Consider the following 19,091-nt stretch of genomic DNA (forward strand, 5'->3'; position numbering starts at 1 on the left):
AGTATTTCCTGCATTTTCTGTTTTTATATGCCACCTTTCAGATGAGATGTTAAGCTGAGGTCCTATCTGCCTGCTTGGGTGGATGTAACAGGTTCTATGACACTCTTCTGAGGAAGAGTAGGGGAGTTGTCCCTGGTATCCTGGCCAATAACTAGCCCTCAATCAACATCCCAAAGAAGAGATGACATGGTTATTAGCACATTGCTCTTTCGTTCATAAATGTTGGCAGAATGCGGATGTTAGTCTGTGATGCCGACACAGCCAAAGCAAAAGAGAATACTTCTGTTTATGAGCCAGCCCGAGAATCATGTTGAATTTACTAACATTTTAATAGTTCGGCTTCTAGCTGTTAAGATGCTTAATAGAAAACAAACGACAGCACAGTCTTACTAAAGCAAGCTGGAGGAAGCAGAAACCAGTGCTCCTGTATCCCAGTAAGCACTGCGCAGGAGCGGAAGCGACCTCGGCTGACAAACGGATCTCCCTAATGCCCAACATGGTGGCGTAAAGCTGAGCGCGCGCTGTCCGGTTGCTTCGGGCCGTTTGTTGTTGAGCGCGCGGAGCCCGGCTTCCGCTCGCGCCATGGCGGAGAAATTCGACAACCTGGAGGAACATCTGGAGAAATTCATCGAGAACATTCGGCAGCTGGGCATCATTGTCAGTGATTTCCAGCCCAGCAGCCAGGCAGGCCTGAACCAGAAACTGTAAGCAGGGAGAGCGGAGGGCGGCAGACCGAGTGTGAATGATTGGGGCGGCGGCGGCCGGGGGTGGGTGGGGAGTGGTGGATAGAGGGGTGTTTGGGCTGGTAAGGGGACGTGGAGGAGGAGAGACGGGGTTGGGAGGGATAGTTGGGGGTGTAAGTGGGGGTTGGGGGAGGCGGGAGGGCCAAGCAGAGAAAAATAATGCAAAGACAGGAGAAGATCTATTGGTTAACAGACCTATTGAGTCACCCCCCCCGCCCCGCGCGTTTCATTTACCTTATACTTTGTGGGCGGGCAAAATTGCAGTGTGGAGAACCTAACTTTTATGTTCAACTTGACATTGCTCCCTTGAACTAAACTCTAACTGCCTATGGTACCGAAATAACTTAATCTGGATGCGTTTTCTTAATTGGCATTGTGCCACTGTGAATTGCCATGTTGTAGAATTCTCACGAATGCTTGATAAATTTATTGTTAATAGATACTGCCAGAAACAGGCTGTTTGGCCTAACTGGTCTATGCCAGTGTTTCGGCTTTGCATGATCCTCCCAGGCTTTCATCTAATTCTGTAAATGTATCCTGAATTGTGATGATATTTTGCCCATGAAATTGCTAAAAGTGTAAGATAATTAACGGTGCAGCGAGGGAAATGGACCAATTTGGGATCTGAATTAAACAGAGTAAGCAACCGTTGACCATCAGATTAAAAGAATTTGAACTTAATTGAACAAGGTCTGAGAAGGATTTCCACATTATTCTGAATATGTTCGGACTTCAAAATTGCAGTCAGTTTCCATGGATTAATGATGACAGATGCTGACAGTTTCGCTGTCATTACCACGACAAAATCTGGGCAATAGCTACAACGCTGAAGGGGAAATGAAACACAGTACAATCAAAGATAAAAGTGACATAAAAATATGAAAGCAATAATAGCAACAAAAACAAATGTATGTTCATGACAGCATTTATGAGGGTGTATTTATGTGGCTGTGACCTCAGCGAGATGGTGTGGATACACTGACTTTCTGGCTGGTGATGGTATCGGTGGGTACGCTTGCACTCAGAGCGGGCAGCTGCGGGGTGTTCTGCTTTCTGAAGTGCAGATTTTGCACAGCTGGTAGTGATCCTAATGCAAACCCACCAGGTTCACTTTGCCTTGATATGGTCTTCCTTGATGTCAGCCAAAGCAAATGTGGTAAATTTACATTTGTTTTGAGGTTGGCTAAATATTGAGTTGAGCATCAGGACCTGGCAAAGTAAATATACAATGAATACTAGTCAATTGAAGGTTATGTTCTAATTCAAAAATCAGGAACTGGATTCTGTTCATGTTTTACCTATTAACTATAATCCAGAGGAGCTAAATAGACCCAGGTAAAACTGTTCGCCAGTGCAGCTTTTGAGTATTAGCCTTTCAAAATCTGAATTAATGTAAAAGCAGTTAATTTTTTTCAATAAGATTCATCAGTGGTTGTCTAAACAGTTTTTTAAAATGTGTATTCATACTCAAATCTTCATAAAATAACAGCATATCTTATCTTCATAAAATAACCTTTTTTCAAATATTGGGTTAGACTAAATCTATTTTAAATTCCAGACTAATTAAGCAATCGGTATGATTCTCTCAAGACTTCTGAAAAAATATTTTATTCAAGTTCGTGATTTAATTTTCTTGTCAGTAAAAGCACAACTTTCTTTTAACCTCCAGAAATTCTATGATTACGGGGCTCCAAGATGTTGACAAATGCCGACAGCAGCTGCATGATATTAATGTACCCCTGGAAGTATTTGAGTAAGTATTAATTGTGGCTCACAGTTTGTGACAAAAACTAAATTCTGTCACGCAACTAATTTATTGATTACAGTAAAGCTTACTGTGCACTCAGGGTGTCTGAACCAAATATCTGCATTTCTCCAACATGAATTTTCATTTGGTAGTGTTTACACAAAAAAACGAGTCAATACATGTCACTTCAATTGTTTCACAAGTGAAAGCTGTTGATTTAAGCTTCTGTGGCTTTTCCTGCAATTATATTAAATCTTTGCTATTTAAGGCTCTCTTTACACGAGAAGTGAAGCTGTAGTGCAAAGTGGGAGTACTTTACTTCAATTAGGTTGACTTTGTAAATCAAAAATCAAAAATTATCTTCATTCTGGGGTAAAATAAAAATAAGATTCCCTGAAAAAGCCACATTAGCATCAATATGAAATTGTAGCATAAATATACCTTTAAAAAAGTAAAAGGATTTTTGCATTTGCTATTTCACCACAAAGCTACTTAATACTGTGAACACTGCATTTACCTCGACTGATTGAAATAATCTGGATTATGACTGCTGTCACCAGTACCTATCAACAGAAGAAATGCTTATGTGAGGTGAAATTGTTGTTGGTTTTCCTCATGCGAATGAAAGAATTTGAGAGCTCAAATCTAACCAAGCCATTGTCACTCTGAAGAGGGAGACTTCAGTGAGGTGAGAGTGATTGCCCTTGACGTCTAGGCAGCATTTGATTGTTTGACATCAAGGAACTGCAGTACAATTGAAGTAAATGGAAATTAGAGGAAATCTCTGCACTGGTTGCAGTCATACCTAATACAAAGGAAGATGGTTGTGGTTGTTGGAGGCCAGTCATCTTAGCTCCATAACATGGTTGCAGGAGTTCTCGAGGTTGTGTGCTAAGCCCAACCACTTTCAGCTGTTTCTTCAGTGACCTCTAACATAAGGTCAGAGTGGGAATGTTCACTGATGCACAGCATTGAATACCATTCACAGCTCCTCAGATACTGAAGTGGTCCGTGCCTGCATGCAGCAAGGTCAGGACAACATTAAGTCTGATAAGTGGCAAGTGACAATTGTGCCAGGCGATGGCAATCTCTAACATAAGAGAATCTAATTATCACACCTTGATGTTCAACAGTATTAGCATGATTAAATTGCCCACCATCAACCTCCTGGAGGGTTGCCATTGAACAGCAACCTAACTGAACTAGCCATATAAATACCTTGGCTGCAAGAGCAGCTGAGCAGGTCAGAGGCTGGGAATTCTGCAGAGTAATTTGCTTCCTGACTCCCAAAGTCAGTTCATCATCTACAAGGCACAAGTGAGGAGTGTAATGGCTCAGTGCAACTCTCAACAACAATCAAGAAGCTCAGCATCATCCAATACAAAGCAGCATGCTTGATTGGCACCCCTATCACCACTTTAAACCTTCACTCCCTCCACCACCAACGCACAGTGGCAGTATTGTACACCATCTACAAGATGCACTGCAGCAACTCCCAAGGCTCCTTCGACAGCACTTTCCAAACCCGTGACCTCTGCCACCTAGAAGGACAAGGACAGCAGATAGATGAGAACTGCACCACCTGCAAGTTCTCTCCAAGTCCTGCCTTGGCAATATCACCAATCTTTCACTGTTGTTTGGTCAGAATTTTGGAACTCCCTCCCTTAGCACAATGGTTGCCCTACACCACAAGAGTCTGCAGTGGTTCAAGAAAATGGCTCACCTTCTTGAGAGTAATTAGGGGTGGCAATAAATGCTGGTCTTGATGGTGATGCTCTCATCTCAAGAATTAATACATTTTTAAAAAATTGGGCATGTCTGCCAAAGCACCTTGAGAAGAGTTGGATTGAACAGCTGGTGACTAAGTTTGTTCAGTGAATCATAATTTCAAAACAGGATACAGAGAGTGGAGGAGGAGGAGCTTGTAAGATGCTTACAAGTTAGAATCAAAAGCACACTGATTAAAGTAGTATAGATAAAATGAGCAAGAATGGTTGGAAGGTATAGGTCGGTGAAAGATCATCTGTCAGAAAGTCAAATTCCTTATCCTGTCTCGATGTTTAGGAAAATATTGAAGAGCTTCCTCTAATGTGGGAACAGTATTCAGGAATTGAAGGAACCTGGACCTGCATTTGTATACTGCTCTATTAATTTGCATCAATCATTTTCCACTCAAAGTGACCAGTTCATTTTAGTGGCATTGGTTGAGAGTGAGATGTTGGTCACAACAGTGGGAAAACTCCCTTCTTTAATTTGAGCAGTCATTGAGATCTTTAATATTCACCTGGATCACCAAAACATGCAGATGGGACATCAGTTTTATATCTCATCCGAAGCATTGTACCTTTGACGATGCACTAAGTCACATACTTAGTACTGTACCAAGGTGTCCAGCCTCATTTGTTTGCAAACCCTAGTTTAGAGCACTAATAAATTTTATGAATAGTTTAGTTGTTGAGAAAACCAGAATGGTGCTAGAGGAGTTTCTTGGACCAGTTTAGCAAAAGAGATGTGGGAGTTCTATTCAAGATCAGTATGTTTTATTGATTATGGCAGACCATAATGTAGAAGTACATGGAAGTTACAAAATAGAATCAGGCCATTTGGTCCAACCAGTCTGTCAGCATTTTCCCTCCACACATTATAAATTGGAATATTGACGGAGTTTCTGCCTGAATCATTAACCCAGGAAGTGAATTACACAGCTTCAAAACCCTATAAAGAAGTTTCTATTGCCAGCTGTTGCAAACCACTTACATTTTATATCATAATTCACCACGACCAGAGGGGGTGTATCCAAGGGAACTGGCCATAATTTTCCAATCCTCAGACACAGCTGGTATTGGAGGACTGGTGAATTGCAGATGTTACACCCATGTGCAAAAACGGTCTAAAGATAAGCCCAGCAACTACAGGCCAGTCAGTTTAAACTAGGTGTTGGGAATGTTTTAAGAAATGATAATTTGGGACAAAGTTAATAGTCACTTTTGCAAATGTAGTTTCGTTTAGGGAAAGTCAACATGGATTTATTGAGGGTAAATCATGTTTAACTAACATGTTCAAGGCAACTTAGAAGTTGGACTAAATTCAATCCCATTAGATGATGGATGGAATAGTACCAATATAGCCTTTTGCCTTGCATGGTTCGGGTCCTCAGTGAAGTGCTTAAATGATAAAAATTTATCTGTACTTCTATGCCTGTAATGTAGGATGGTTTATTGGTTTGTAATTTTAATATTATTTTGATGCAGCATTACCCTCCCTTTAATAAGCCATCCACCCCTTCCTTCCCTGTTAACTGCTAAATTTGTCTGTCCATTTTTGTTGCTACGTTATTCTTATGTCTGCATGTTTTTAAACCTGGTTACTGAATACACTAATTTTTCGATACAAGTCACACTGTAATTTAACTTTCAGGCTGTGAACATGTTTCTTGAATAAAATACCATTATTATAACTTGCAGTAACCAGGGTCGATGAGGGTAATATGGTTGTATGTGAATTCCCAAAAGACATTTGGTCAAGTACTACACAACAGACTTGTGAGCAAAGTTAGAACTCATGGAATAAAAGGGATAGTAGCAACATGTATGTGAAATTGGCTGAGTGGCAAGAAACAGTAATGGTGAACTGTTTTTGGGACTGGAGGAAAGTTTATAGTAGTGTTCCCCAGGCGTTGGTGTTAGGATCCCTGCTCCTGATATATATTAATGACCTAGACTTTGCTGTACAGGGCACAACTTCAAAATTTGCAGATGACAGCATTTTAGAAGAATTGTGAACTGAGGAGGACAGTGTTACATTTCAAAAGGATATAAACAGGTTGGTGAAATGGGTGGACAAATGACAGATGAAATTTAATGCAAAGACGTGTGAAGTGATCTATTTTGATGAGAAGAACGGGGAGTGGCAATATAAAATAGAGGGTACAATTCTATAGGGGATGCTGTAGGGGACCTGTGGGTATATGTGGACAAATCATTGAAGGTGGCAGGAGAGGTGAAAAAAATGATTAATATAGCATATGGTATAGAGTATGAAAGCATGGAAGTTATGATAAACCTGCATGAAACACTGGTGCGGGCACAGAAGTGAAGCTGCACTCAGTTCTGGGCACCACACTTTAGGAAGGATGTAAAGACATTAGAGTAGGCGTAGAAAAGATTCACTAGAATTGTTCCGGGATGAGGAACTTTGGTTATGTAGATTGGAGAAGCTGGGGCTGTACTCCTGGGAGAAGAGAAAGTTGAGGGTAGATTTGATAGAGGTATTCAAAATCATGAATGGTGTGGACAAAGTAGATGGGGAGACACTATTCCCGTTGGTGGAAGAATTGGGAACCAGAGCACATCGATTTAAGGTGATCGGCAAAAGAAACAACAATGACAAGAAAACTTTAAGCATCGAGTGGTAAGGATCTGTAAAACACAGTGTGGTGGAGGCAGATTCAATCGTGGCTTTCAAAAGAGAATTAGATCATTATCTGAAGAGGAAATATTTGCAACACTATGGGGAAAGGGTGCAAAAGTGGTATCAGCTGAACTGCTCTTTCAGATACAGACAAGATGGGCTGAATGGCTGCTTCCTGTGCTGTAGCTATTTTGATTCCATGATGTATTAACTACTGGAAGCAGTCAGCAGCACCTAGAGGAGAGCAGAGGAGCTATAAAAACAGCCTAAGTGGCGTGAGTTTGAGAGCAGAGGTGACTGAGGGAGTTTGGTGAGGAGGCAGGAGGTGCTCCTTTTCTATCCTCCCTCAAAGAAGCCTTAGTATGTAGGACCTGGTGAGTAAATTAGAAAAGTGTAACATTTTTAAATAAGTAGCTATACTTGTATTTAACTGAGAAGTGCCAAGAACAAGGGAAATTTAGGGCCAATATATTTAAGTAATATAAATAATCCAAAGTAGAATAAAGTTAACGTAAGGGAAGTAGTGCAGCTCCATCAAGTGGAATGCGTGCCCTGTAGTATGTGCGAAGTCATGGACGCTACTGGAGTTCCTAGACGACCCCGTGTGCAGGAAGTGCTGCCAGTTTCAGAGCTCGAGCGGCAGCTGGAGTCACTGTGGCGCACCTGCAAGGCTGAGAGCTACATGAATAGCACATTTGGGGAGGTGGTCACACTGTAGTTTAAGGGCCTGGAGACAGAGTGGGAATGGGTGACCGCCAGGCAGCCTAAGAGAAGTAAGCAGATGGTGCAGGAGTCCTGCTCACCCAGTCAGCTTTTGTTTTGAAAACTGGTGAGGGCGCTGGTTCTTCAGAGGAGTGCAGTCAGAGCCAGGTTTGTAGCACCAGGAGGGGAGGAAGAAGAAAGGAAGAGCGAATAGAGGTAGGGGATTCATTGGTTAGGGGAGTAGTTGGGCGTTTCTGTGGTTGTAGATGTGACTCCAGGGTGGTATGTTGCCTGCTTGGTGCCAGGGTCAAGGATGTCACAGTGCAGCTGCAGGACATTCTTCTGGGGGAGGGTGGACAGCCAGAGGCTGTGGTCCACATTGGCACCAATGACTTGGATAGGAAGGAGGATGTTGTCCTGCAATCAGAATTTAGGGAACTAGATAGAAAATTAGCAAGCAGGATCTCAAATGTAGTAATCTCCGGATTACTCCCGGTGCCATGTGCCAGAGAAATAGGATAAGGCAGATGGATGCGTGGCTGGAAAGATGGTGCAGGAGGGAGGGTTTTAAATTTCTGGGAAAGATGGCACATGTATAAGCTGGACAGGTTGCACCTGAGCAGAGCTGAGACTGAGTCCTTGCGAGGTGTTTTGCTAGTGCCGTTGGAAGGGCTTTAAACTAACTTGGGCAGGGGTGTGGGAACCAAGAGAGAATATTAGAGAGGATTCCAGGGTCACGAAATATTGGGAGAGACATAACATTAGAATAGAGAATAGTAAGTTAATAGGTGGAGTTGGGGTAAGGGAAAAAGTAACAAAATCTAAATCAGGGTTACAGCGCATGTATGCCCAAAGTATAGTAAATAAGATTGGGGAGTTACAGGTGCAGATTGCCATATGGAAGTATGATGTTGTGGTGATAACAGACCTGGCTCAAGGAAAGGCAGAACTGGATGTTAAATATTTCCGAGTACAGGGTGTTCAGAAAAGATAGGAAAGGAAGGAAAGGAGGAGGGAAGGTGCTATTGGTTATGGAGGGTAGTGCAGTGCTGGAGAAAGAGGATGCCCCAGAGCGTTCAAGGACAGAATCAATTTGGCTAGAGCTAAGGAACAAAAAGGGTGCAATTACATTGCTTGGTGTAGTTTATGGACCACCAACTAGTGAGAAGGACGTAGAAGAACAAGGAAATTGCAGAGAGATGCAAGCATTATAGAGTAGTTATAATGGGAGACTTTACCCGAATGTAGACTGGGACAGTGGTGGTGTAAAGGATGGTGAGGAGGGAAAAGTTCCTAGATTGTTTTCAGGAAAATTTTCTACAGTATGTCCAATCCAACAAGAAAAGATGCACTGTTGAACCTGGTTCTTGGAAATGAAGTAGGCCAAGTAGATCAAGTGTTGGTGGGAGAGCCTTGTAGAAAGTGATCATTGTATTGTATACTTTAGGATGATGTTAGAAAAGGACAATAGGCAATCCAGAGTAAGAATAATTACCTGGACGAGAGTGAATTTTGATGGGGGCAAGAACAGAGTTGGGCCAGATAGACTGGAACGAGGAGGGGGCGGCGGCGGCGGCGCATATTAGAGAAGCCAAGAGGGATAAGGAGAAAAGATTGCTGGCCAACATAAAGGGGAACCCCAGAGTCCTCTATAGGTATATAAATAGTAAAAGGAGTAGTAGGGCCGATTAGGCACCTAAAAGGGAATTTGCACATGGACGAAGGGGCCATGGCTGAGGTATTAAATGAATACTTTGCATACGTCTTTACCAAGGAGGTAGATGCTCCCAGGCCACGGTAACAGATGATGAAACTCACTAGGAGGGTTCAAAATTGATAAGGAGGAAGTATTGAATAGACTGTCGGTACTTAAAGTTGACAAGGCACCAGGCCCGAAGGAGGTGCATCCAAGGATATTGAAGGAAGTAAGAGTAGAAATTGCAGGCCATAATTTTTCAGTCTTTGCTAGACTCAGGAGGTGCCAGAGAACTGGAGAATTGCAAACATTATGCCCTTTAACAAAAAAGTTTGTAAGGATAAACCCAGCAATGACAGAACTTCATTGATGGGCCAGATTCTAGCAACAGTTATTCGGGATAGACTTAGTCACGTGGAAAAATATGGGTTGATAAGGAAGAGCCAGCATGGGTTTCTAAAGGGGAGATCGAGTTTAACTAACTTGCTGGAGCTTTTTTTTTTTGAAGAGTAACAGAAAAGGTCAGTGAGGATAATGCTGTTGATGTGGTGTGCATGGACTCTCCAAAAGGCAATTGATGAGTGCCACATAACAGACTTAGGAAACGTTATAGCTCATAGAATAAAAGGGACAGTAGAAACATGGATACAAATTTGGCTGAAAAATAGGAAGCGGAGAATAATGGTCAATGGATATTTTTCAGGCTGGAGGAAAGTTTGTAGTGGAGTTCCCCAGGGGTCGGTATTTCCTGATATATAATAATGACCTAGATCTTGGTGTGCAGGGGATACTTTCAAAGCTTGTGGATTATACGACGCTTGGGAGTGTTGTAAACTGCAAGGACAGTGTAGAACTTCAAAAAGACATAGAGAAGTTGGTGGAGTGGGCAGATAGGTAGCAAATGAAGTTCAATGTGGAGAAGTGTGCGGTGATGCATTTGGGTAGGAAGAACATGGGCTGACAATATAAAATGGGGGGTGAAATTTTGAAGGGGGTGTAGGAGCAGAAAGACCTGGGTGTATATGTGCATAGATCATTGAAGATGACAGGACAGGTGGAGAGTTAATAAAGCATGTAGTATCATAGGCTTTATTAATAGGGGCAAAGAGCACAAGAACAAGGAGGTTCTGCTAAATTTAAATAAGACACTTGTTAGACCTTAGCTGGAGTATTGTGTACAGTTCTGAGTGCCACATTATAGGAAGGATGTGAACACATTGGAGAGAGTGCAGAAGAGGTTTACAAGAATGGTTCCAGGGAGGAGAAACTTCAGTTACAAAGATAGATTGGAGAGGTTGGGACTGTTCTCCTTTGAGAGAAGAAGGCTAAGAGGAGATTTCATAGTGATGTTCAAAATCATTAGGGGGCTGAACAGAGTAGATAGGGAGAAGCTGTTCCCACTCATAAAAGGATCAAGAACGAGAGGGCACAGATTTAAAATGATTTGCAAAAGAAGCAAATGTGACATGAGAAAAAACTTTTTCTAACGAGTAGTTCGGGTCTGGAATGCACTGCCTGGAAGCGTGGTGGAAGCAGGATCAATCGAGACATTCAAGAGAGCATTAGATGATTATTTGAATAGGAACAATTTGCAGAGGTACGAGGAAAAGGCAGGGCAATGGCACTAGGTCGTAATGCTCATTTGGAGAGTTGGTGCAGACTAGATGCGCCAAATGGCCTCCTGTGCCATTAACATTCTGTAATCTACCCTGTCCCATAATTGTCAAAAAGTTAAATATGCATTCTATATATTATGACCAATTTTTCAAACTATGTATTTTTATTTCCTCATGCTAGGCAACTTCCCAGTGAACGTACGTGTGTTACACACTTTCTGACCATTCAGAATCCTATCTAGTGACGCCAATAATGCACACAGCTCTGGAACTGGGGTCTTATGGTTTTCTAAAGACTCATCATTACCTCAACTATTATATCTATATCTCTTGTGATAAAGCTTAGAATTGTATTAGCATTTCTTACAGCCGTATTCACCTTTTGGTGTTGACTTTAATGTTTTGTGAACCTGTTACCCCTCAAATTCTTCAAGTCCGTAGCAGTGTGACTACTCCTTTTCGGAATATAATTTTTTTAAGCTAATTTGTATCGCCTAGCACTTGCTGATATTGAATTCTATTTGTCACAGGGTGTTTTTATTTATCCAGTCCTTTCAGTTTAAAAACCTTGTCACTTTATGTAACTGTTTTACCAGCACATTAGCACTCTTCCTGTTCAGATGTAGCCCCATCTGTTTCAGAACTGTTGCCAGTGCTCAACAAAATGGAATCCCTTATCCCGATGTTGCTGCTTTAGACACGCATTAATTTCCTCAATTTTCCTGTCCTTCCCTATTCTAGCACAAGGCTTGTGGAGTCATTCTGTGGATAGCCACCTGTAGGCTTTTACTCTTGTTCCCTAATATAAGTTTGTTTTGTAGGATCTTAACAACAACTTCTATTTGAGAAAGAGAAATTGAGTGCTCAGCATGAAAATAAGATGGAATGGGCAGGGTGTTGAGTAGGCGAACTTGACAAAGATAGAATGGAAGATAAGTGGGAAAGACAGGTCAAGGCTAGGTTGGGATGGGGTTGATTTAGCTTGATGGGCAGGGCTAAAAGGGGAAGCATCAGGGGTGATGATTGGATGGAGTGTCATACTAAGTAAAAAAACCCTCAGAAGCTTGCAATTATTAGAGGTGAGAGTGGAGGGGACAGGAAATAGGGGTTTAAGGAGGCAGTTGATAACTGAAGAGAAGTCATGGGTTAATTTTACTATCTTGGATGGTCCTCGAAGAAGGTAGTATTGGTAGATGAAAGTGAGGCTTGGTAGAGCCTGGTGTGTTCTAACCAGCTTTGGTGATGGATTGCTAAAACATTTATACACCTGGAAGCAATACACATGTTTGTACCCATTGGGAATTGTGGGAGTGAAGATGCAGCTTGATTCAGATGGAAATAATCAGGATGGGAGGGAATGAAAATTTTAATACAGGGCTAAGGGTATTAAAGGCAGAGATAGGAATTAATTGCGTAGATCAACAGCTGCAGAAGTATTGCAGTGAATGGAGGACCTAAGTTTAGGCAGTAGGGGATTTAGGGTGGGTGTTGTGTGGGAAGCTTTTTTTTTCCCTTGGAGTGGGCATAGCAGGCAATGGAGTTGGAAGCAGATGGGGTATTTGGATGACAATGGATGCAAAGAAATAATCAGACATGGTCTTATTGTTGATGAAGATTCAACTTCTGTTTCTTACCAATGTTTGAGTTCCAAGATCTCGGGACTCTGAACGATGACTCTCTTTTTGTGCTGTATTACTTGGGAATATTTAGAAAAATTACACATATTGCATGTAGTATTATCTCAAGTTATTCATTTTGAATGCAGGTACATTGATCAAGGCCGAAATCCTCAACTTTACACCAAAGAATGCTTGGAGAGAGCCTTAGCCAAGAATGAACAAGTCAAAGGGAAAATTGACACATTGAAGGTAGACAATTTAAGGAACTTATTTTTTCAACAATAATTAAAAGGAGTCATTTTATGAGACTACCAAAGATGTGTGCTTAATAAGATTAGCTCCTGTTGAAAGCATAACACTGACTGTCAAGTTGAAGTGGTGGTAAATCTGATGTTTGCTTAATCACCTGGAAGCTGCAATAGCAATTTTGCAAAAATGGTTAAAACATTCTAACCTCATCTACAGTGCCAATGAGTGTTTGTAAATGGGAAATAATGAGAAGTATTTTTAGCAAGTGGAAAAGACCTGATTCGTATAGTATTAGCATGATGCAGCATTTTGTTTGGAGGTGGCAATTAGGTTATTTTTGTTTGAAGCAAAAGTTGAGAACATATTAAATTCCTAAGTAATGAGCCAAATAGCCTTTTCTCGTTCCTATTTTTAACACATGGCATGTAGATTTGTTAATCTGAAGTTTAATAAGGCAGCTGGTGTGAATCTGGTGATTGAAGGTAGCATACACTCAATTGTGGTTAAACTGTAAGGAAAATTAGCAAAAAATGGTTATGAATATGAATCTCAATGCATTGAAGAACCAAGAGAAGTATTATTGTTATACTGTTTGAGACCAGTAACTTTAAAAAAAAATTCTGAAATCCCGGTTATATACTGAAAGAACAAAGTCACAAGATTCCATGGTTTAAAACAAAATAATTTTTTAAACTATACAAGAGTCAAATAAATGCTATTTTAGGTAATCTTCTCTACTTTAAAACCTGGAATTAGCATATGTTAAATGTGAATTAACAGGCAACTTGCAGTTGATTATAAACTGTAAATTACACATTACATGGCAGATACAACTAAGATGGGAGCACCACTACTTGCAGGTTCCTCTCCAAGCCACACACCATCCTAGCTGTTCCTTCACTGCTGGGTCAAAATCCTGGACCGCACTCCCTAACGGTATTGTGGATGCACCTACACCACATGGACTTCAGCAGCTCAAGAAGGCGGCTCATCACTTTCTCAAGGGCATTTAGGAATGGGCAATAAAAATGCTGGCTTAATCAGTAACGCCCATGTTCCTTGAAAGATTTTTTAAAAACCTTAAATTCTGCTGGCTGCACAGTATCTTAATTTTCACTTGTTGCAACCATGTTCTCACTGACCTAAACTGGTTTACGGTCTGATAACAGTTCAATTTTAACATTATCATCCTTGTTTTCAAATCCCTCCATGTCCCATCTGTCTCTTGTAACACCCTCCAGCCTTACATCTCTTAGGTAAATTCACTCCTCCAATTCTGGTCTCTTTTACACCCCTGATTTTATTCACTCCACCATTGACGGCTATGCCTTCAGCTGCTTAGGCCCTGAGCTGTGAAATTCCTATTTAAACCTCTCTCCCTCTTATCTCTTTCCTTGCTTAAGATGATCCTTAAAACCTACCTCTAGCCAAGCTTATGGTCATCTGCCCTCAGATCATCTTGTGGTCGGTATCCAATTTTGTTTGTTAATGTTCCTGTGTCAAGCACCTTGATGTTTTACCCAAATAAAGATACTGTATATAGTGCAATTTGTTGATTCAAATGGTTAGTTTACATTAATAACTAAGTCAAATTTAAGACACTAATATAGCTGGGTACCATTTTGCATCTTTGAGTTGAAAAGGAAATCTCAATGAAAACAAATTAGATCATAAATTCTGGTGTTGGCATTGAATTATGCAGCAGGCAAAGCTAAGGGGATCCAGACATTTCTTATTTAGAGAGGTCAGTGTGCACTGGAGAGAACTGCTATATGTTTTTTTTCATCTGTGCTAATATTCAGAGTTAAACATTTATAGCTTTTCAAAGCTCTGAAATTGAAAAATGTTGAGCATTAAGAATTTTGTACTGATTCCATTATCATGAGTTTTGTTTTTTGGTTAGATGGAGTTATATTTTTGGGAAATGCTGTCACAAAAACTTGCACTTCTGTTATATTGTCCTTCCAGTAGCATGGCTGAAGGTACCTATAAAAGTTCCTTAATGTTTGGGAACAGTTCCCATGCACTTAATTTTTACATTTCATAGTAAAACCAGATGTCTCAGTGAAACAAATTCATGGTATAGTGTAGCAAACGTGCCCAAATAATTGATGATGCAAGATGTGATGATTATGTCTTTGTAGATTTATCTCCGTAAAATAGTGACCTGAATCTTCCGATATGGGGAGCAGAAAATGACTCGACTTAATTTTCTGATGTGCATTGGGACCCTGAGGAAGGCTTGTATGTGTGCGTGCGTGCACATGCATGGTACTTAAGCCAGAAGTTTAAACTTTGTTGGTTTTACCTTGTACAATTCCCTATGACCGTGGACGGTGGTATCAGATGGTCAGAGCCACAGAGATTTGGGCTGTTTGTGCTTTACATAGCTGTTCTTTTTACACAGAGCTTACTTACTTAGAGCTGTTTGTAACAGGTGTAAAACCTACTCAGGAGTGCAGCTAAGTTAAATCAGCCGGAGTATCAAAGCACCCACAGCAACCCCAACAATGTCATTCCCACATCCCCCCCCCTCCCTCCACCGCCACCAACTCACCTTTTGGAATCCTTGGCTAATGCCTGCAGATTCAGCATTGTTGGACAGTGTGTAGGGAGGGGGAATGAGCATTTTTCAGGATGAGGTGGGTGTAGGAGCCTAGTGACCCATGTTGGGGTGAGTGGGTGAGGGAACAGGGTGACTCATAGTGGGGGGAGGTGTTGATGCTGAGTAGTTTTGAAGGTTGGTCAGTCCATTTAAAGCAGTGTAAATCAGTAAACTGAAGGCAGACTTTAAGGGGTGGAAGGGCCATGGCTTCACTGAAATTACGCTGGCCACTTGGCCTCCCAACGCTGCTCATTGCTGGATTCAACCTGGAGCCAGGGCTGGAAGATGAAGAGGCTGTAGCATAAAATGGTAAATGGGGAGATTAAATTGTAGTCAGCAGCAGCGGGTGCGCTGGCTGGAAGATCTGGGCCAATGCTTTCACTACATCAGCAATTTCCCTGATCTGTTCCACTGGCCTTCATGCAACGCCAGAGCTAGAGTGACTAGAAGGGAGAATGTGGAACAATGCATCATGGATTCTGGAGGCAAATCTGTAAGATAAAAGAGGTATGACATCTGCAAGCTTCCCAGGTTCTGAATGCTGTAGTGACTGTCAATGAACTACAAAGGACAGAATTTCCCTTAGGCAATCGTGGCTTTGTATTTGCCTGTCAAGATGTGAACTGAACTGGAAACAAAATAACATTCCTTTTCTAGTCCAGTTGATTTGAGCCTATTCTTCGTTGTGATTCAGACAGAAACTTGGCCTCAATGTGGTTGGGCACTCAATTGAATATTATTGTCCTGTATGGTATCATATGTCTAAGTGACAGGATGAGGTACTGGTATTCTGTAAGATGATGGGATAGTCAGTTAGTGCTTTACAGATCTTTGAGATGCAGCAAATTTTATTTGGAACAACAGTTCTCAACATTATATATTGCATAAAATTTCCAGCTTTTTCCTCCCCTTAGGAACAGGGCATGGATTCATTGGCGGCTGAGTAACTGGGGGTGGGAAGGGGGAAAGTTGACAGTTCCAATCCTCTTTTGCCAGGTCTGTCACCTTGGAGCCCGATTAACTCTAAATTCATCCTATCTATTCTTAAATGAAGAGTGATACAATGGGATGAAACTAAGTGGATTGTGTGGAGAAAAACATTGGTGTAAATTGGGCAGTATGGCCTTTTCCCATTATACAACATTTGATTGTATGTAAACGTTACCCACATTTTAGTAGCTAAAGTTGCTGTCATTGTTTCTATGTTTTGTGTGCAGTTAATATAGCTGCAAAGTCAGGAGAAACCATCCTTCCCCAGATTGGCACTAAAGCTTCTGTTTCTTAAAAAAAACATTGCTTTTTTTTTCACCTCCAACTTACATTGTTGTGAGGATGGTAGACTGGAAACAAGAGTGTACAAGAATAGCTTGGGTTGATTAATTGTCTTTTTGTTTTACACTGGTAATGAACTCTCCAAATAATTTGCTTTTTAATTGAAATCTGGCAATTGTATGGAGTTGCATAAGTTATCCTATCATTCTGAGATCTTTATTTGTTTAATTTTCTGCTTTGTTTTAATATTTAAAAATATCTTTAAATTATGTAGCAATTCTTTTCATCCACAGCATTCAAGTATCAGTGAAGTTATTCACACTCTAAATAATATGACCTGAAAATGACTGGTAGCAGTGATAGTGTGGAGGGGTGGGTGGTGTTGATGTGATGGATGGAGAGGGCGCATATGCCCTTGATAGGGAGTTAAAATGAAAATGATGGCCTGGGGAATAAAAATATGATAACTTTAAGCTTGTCATGGAAAGATGTTTTGCATGTAGTTAACCATGTTTTAAAATTGTTTCAGAAATTCAAGGGGCTTCTGATTCACGAACTGAGCAAAGTTTTTCCTGAAGAAATGTCCAAATATCGAGCTATCCGATGTGAAGATCATCTGCCTACGTAGCTGGATTTACTGTCTTCTATTTGATGGAACTATACTGCTTCCTTTTTTCAGGAACCGACTGAATGTGGCTAACTTCTTGCAGCCTGAGAATTTCTTCTTGAATGCTTAAAAGAAATACATAGTCTGTTTCCTACACTAAAATTGACTTGAAAATAACTTGGAAAGAAGAAAATGCCTTTTTACTTTCTAGATGCATTAGTGCTTGGATTGAATGGAATTTCGTTGGTACATGTCAGATGATGTTAAGGCAGCATTATGATTGGATGGGAAGATGTACTCAGTTAAACAGATTGAGATACCGTTGTATCAGTATACATAATTCATTTTGTGTAGTGCTAGTCAGTGCAGCAATTTTTGTAACAAAAGTTCTTTGCTGCCAGAATGCTTAAACAGATTTTTGTTTAATCATACTTACTACCAACTTGTAAATGACTTTAAAGGGGGAAAATAAGACCATAAGAAAAGTCAAAGCAAAAAGAAGACTTTTTAGCTCAAAGTGCACACTATCCAGAGTCTATCCCACACTACCTTAATAAATGCTAATTTTCTTTCATACCTCTCCTGATGGTGCCGAATCAAGCAGTGATGTTAATTATCGCTGAAACCTCATTCTCACTGCTCAACAATTAACATTGCAGCTTTATAAAGGTACCTGTCAAACCCAAATCAGCTTTTTACAGTTCTGATGATCATCATCCTGAAATGTCAACTCTTTCTCTCCACGGATGCTGTCAGACCTGCTGAGCATTTCCAGCATTTTCTGTTTTTATTCCAAATCAGCTATGTTCTCTGGGAGCTCCAGATACTGACTATCCTGTGGAGGGTGGGGAGGGGGGTGGGGTGGGGGGTTGCAGTGGGGAAGGGAGGGGAGAGTATTTTTCTGATCCTTGAGGTTTGTGAATTTTTATATGTCCTTAAGGCACATGTTTGTTGAAATAAAGTTTGATTTTTCCAATATGCTGTCACTGTAGAAAGCCTTTTATTACCGAATACTGTTGAATGTCCTTAAAACAAGGTAAATATCAACAAACATGTACCTCATGCTTTATTTTTCCCTTTTATTCCATGCACAGTGCCTTATCCCATCCAACTGGGTGGACAAGTGACCATTTCAAAGCCTCCGACCTATGTAGCTTTTAAACCGGCTTTCAGATCCATAAGCTATAGATTTTGATTGACTTTTCATTTTTCCTGTGTTCTTGCCCCTTTGGATGACGGAGCCCTCACTTGGCACCTAACTGAAACATTGGCTAAGATTAGAAGCTTATTGAATAGTAACATTTTTAAACTTTAACATGTAGAGGTTGCCTGCAGCCATTGGCATTCTCTTTGGAACCCACTCTTAACATTTGCGTTTCCTCACAGTGCTACGATTACAGATTTTTAAACAAAATTGGTATTCAACAACAAAAGTAACTTGCCAGTAAGTCAACAAGTGCAAAGGCACGAAAATTAAATTAATTGGACTTACAGAGATTTGATGACTTTGCCTACCCTATAGGGTCCAGGGACCTATCTGTACGGAGTACTTTTAAAATAAAGTGGATACGACGTACAGTCAGAGAGAAGCAACTAATCAACAAGGACCAGTAACTACTTTAATATTGTCATACTGATGATTGGAAATATCACCATGTGAGGAACTAACATGCACTTAATGGTCAATTATGCACTTGCAGTTCTTCTGTGTACAAGGGACGTTGAGGCAAGTTGATCTGGAAGTTCATAAGCAGGAGGTATGGCAATTGAAGCTTCATTGCTATAAAAGTGTAGGGTTTTATGAGTGGGTGCAGGATTCTGACGT

The 19,091-nt window shown here is 40.8% G+C and overlaps 1 protein-coding gene across 1 annotated transcript; it reads left to right on the forward strand.

Moving 5' to 3' along the window:
* The first annotated feature begins 455 nt into the window (after positions 1-455).
* On the forward strand, positions 456-18,115 carry med10 (mediator complex subunit 10). Its single transcript, XM_041184411.1, has 4 exons — positions 456-704; positions 2,413-2,496; positions 12,680-12,782; positions 17,189-18,115. The coding sequence occupies exons 1-4, from the start codon at positions 583-585 to the stop codon at positions 17,285-17,287; spliced, it is 408 nt and encodes a 135-aa protein (XP_041040345.1). The 5' UTR covers positions 456-582; the 3' UTR covers positions 17,288-18,115.
* Positions 18,116-19,091: the final 976 nt, after the last annotated feature.

Source organism: Carcharodon carcharias, chromosome 3 (genome assembly GCF_017639515.1).
Source record: "Carcharodon carcharias isolate sCarCar2 chromosome 3, sCarCar2.pri, whole genome shotgun sequence".
Taxonomy (NCBI): domain Eukaryota; kingdom Metazoa; phylum Chordata; class Chondrichthyes; order Lamniformes; family Lamnidae; genus Carcharodon; species Carcharodon carcharias.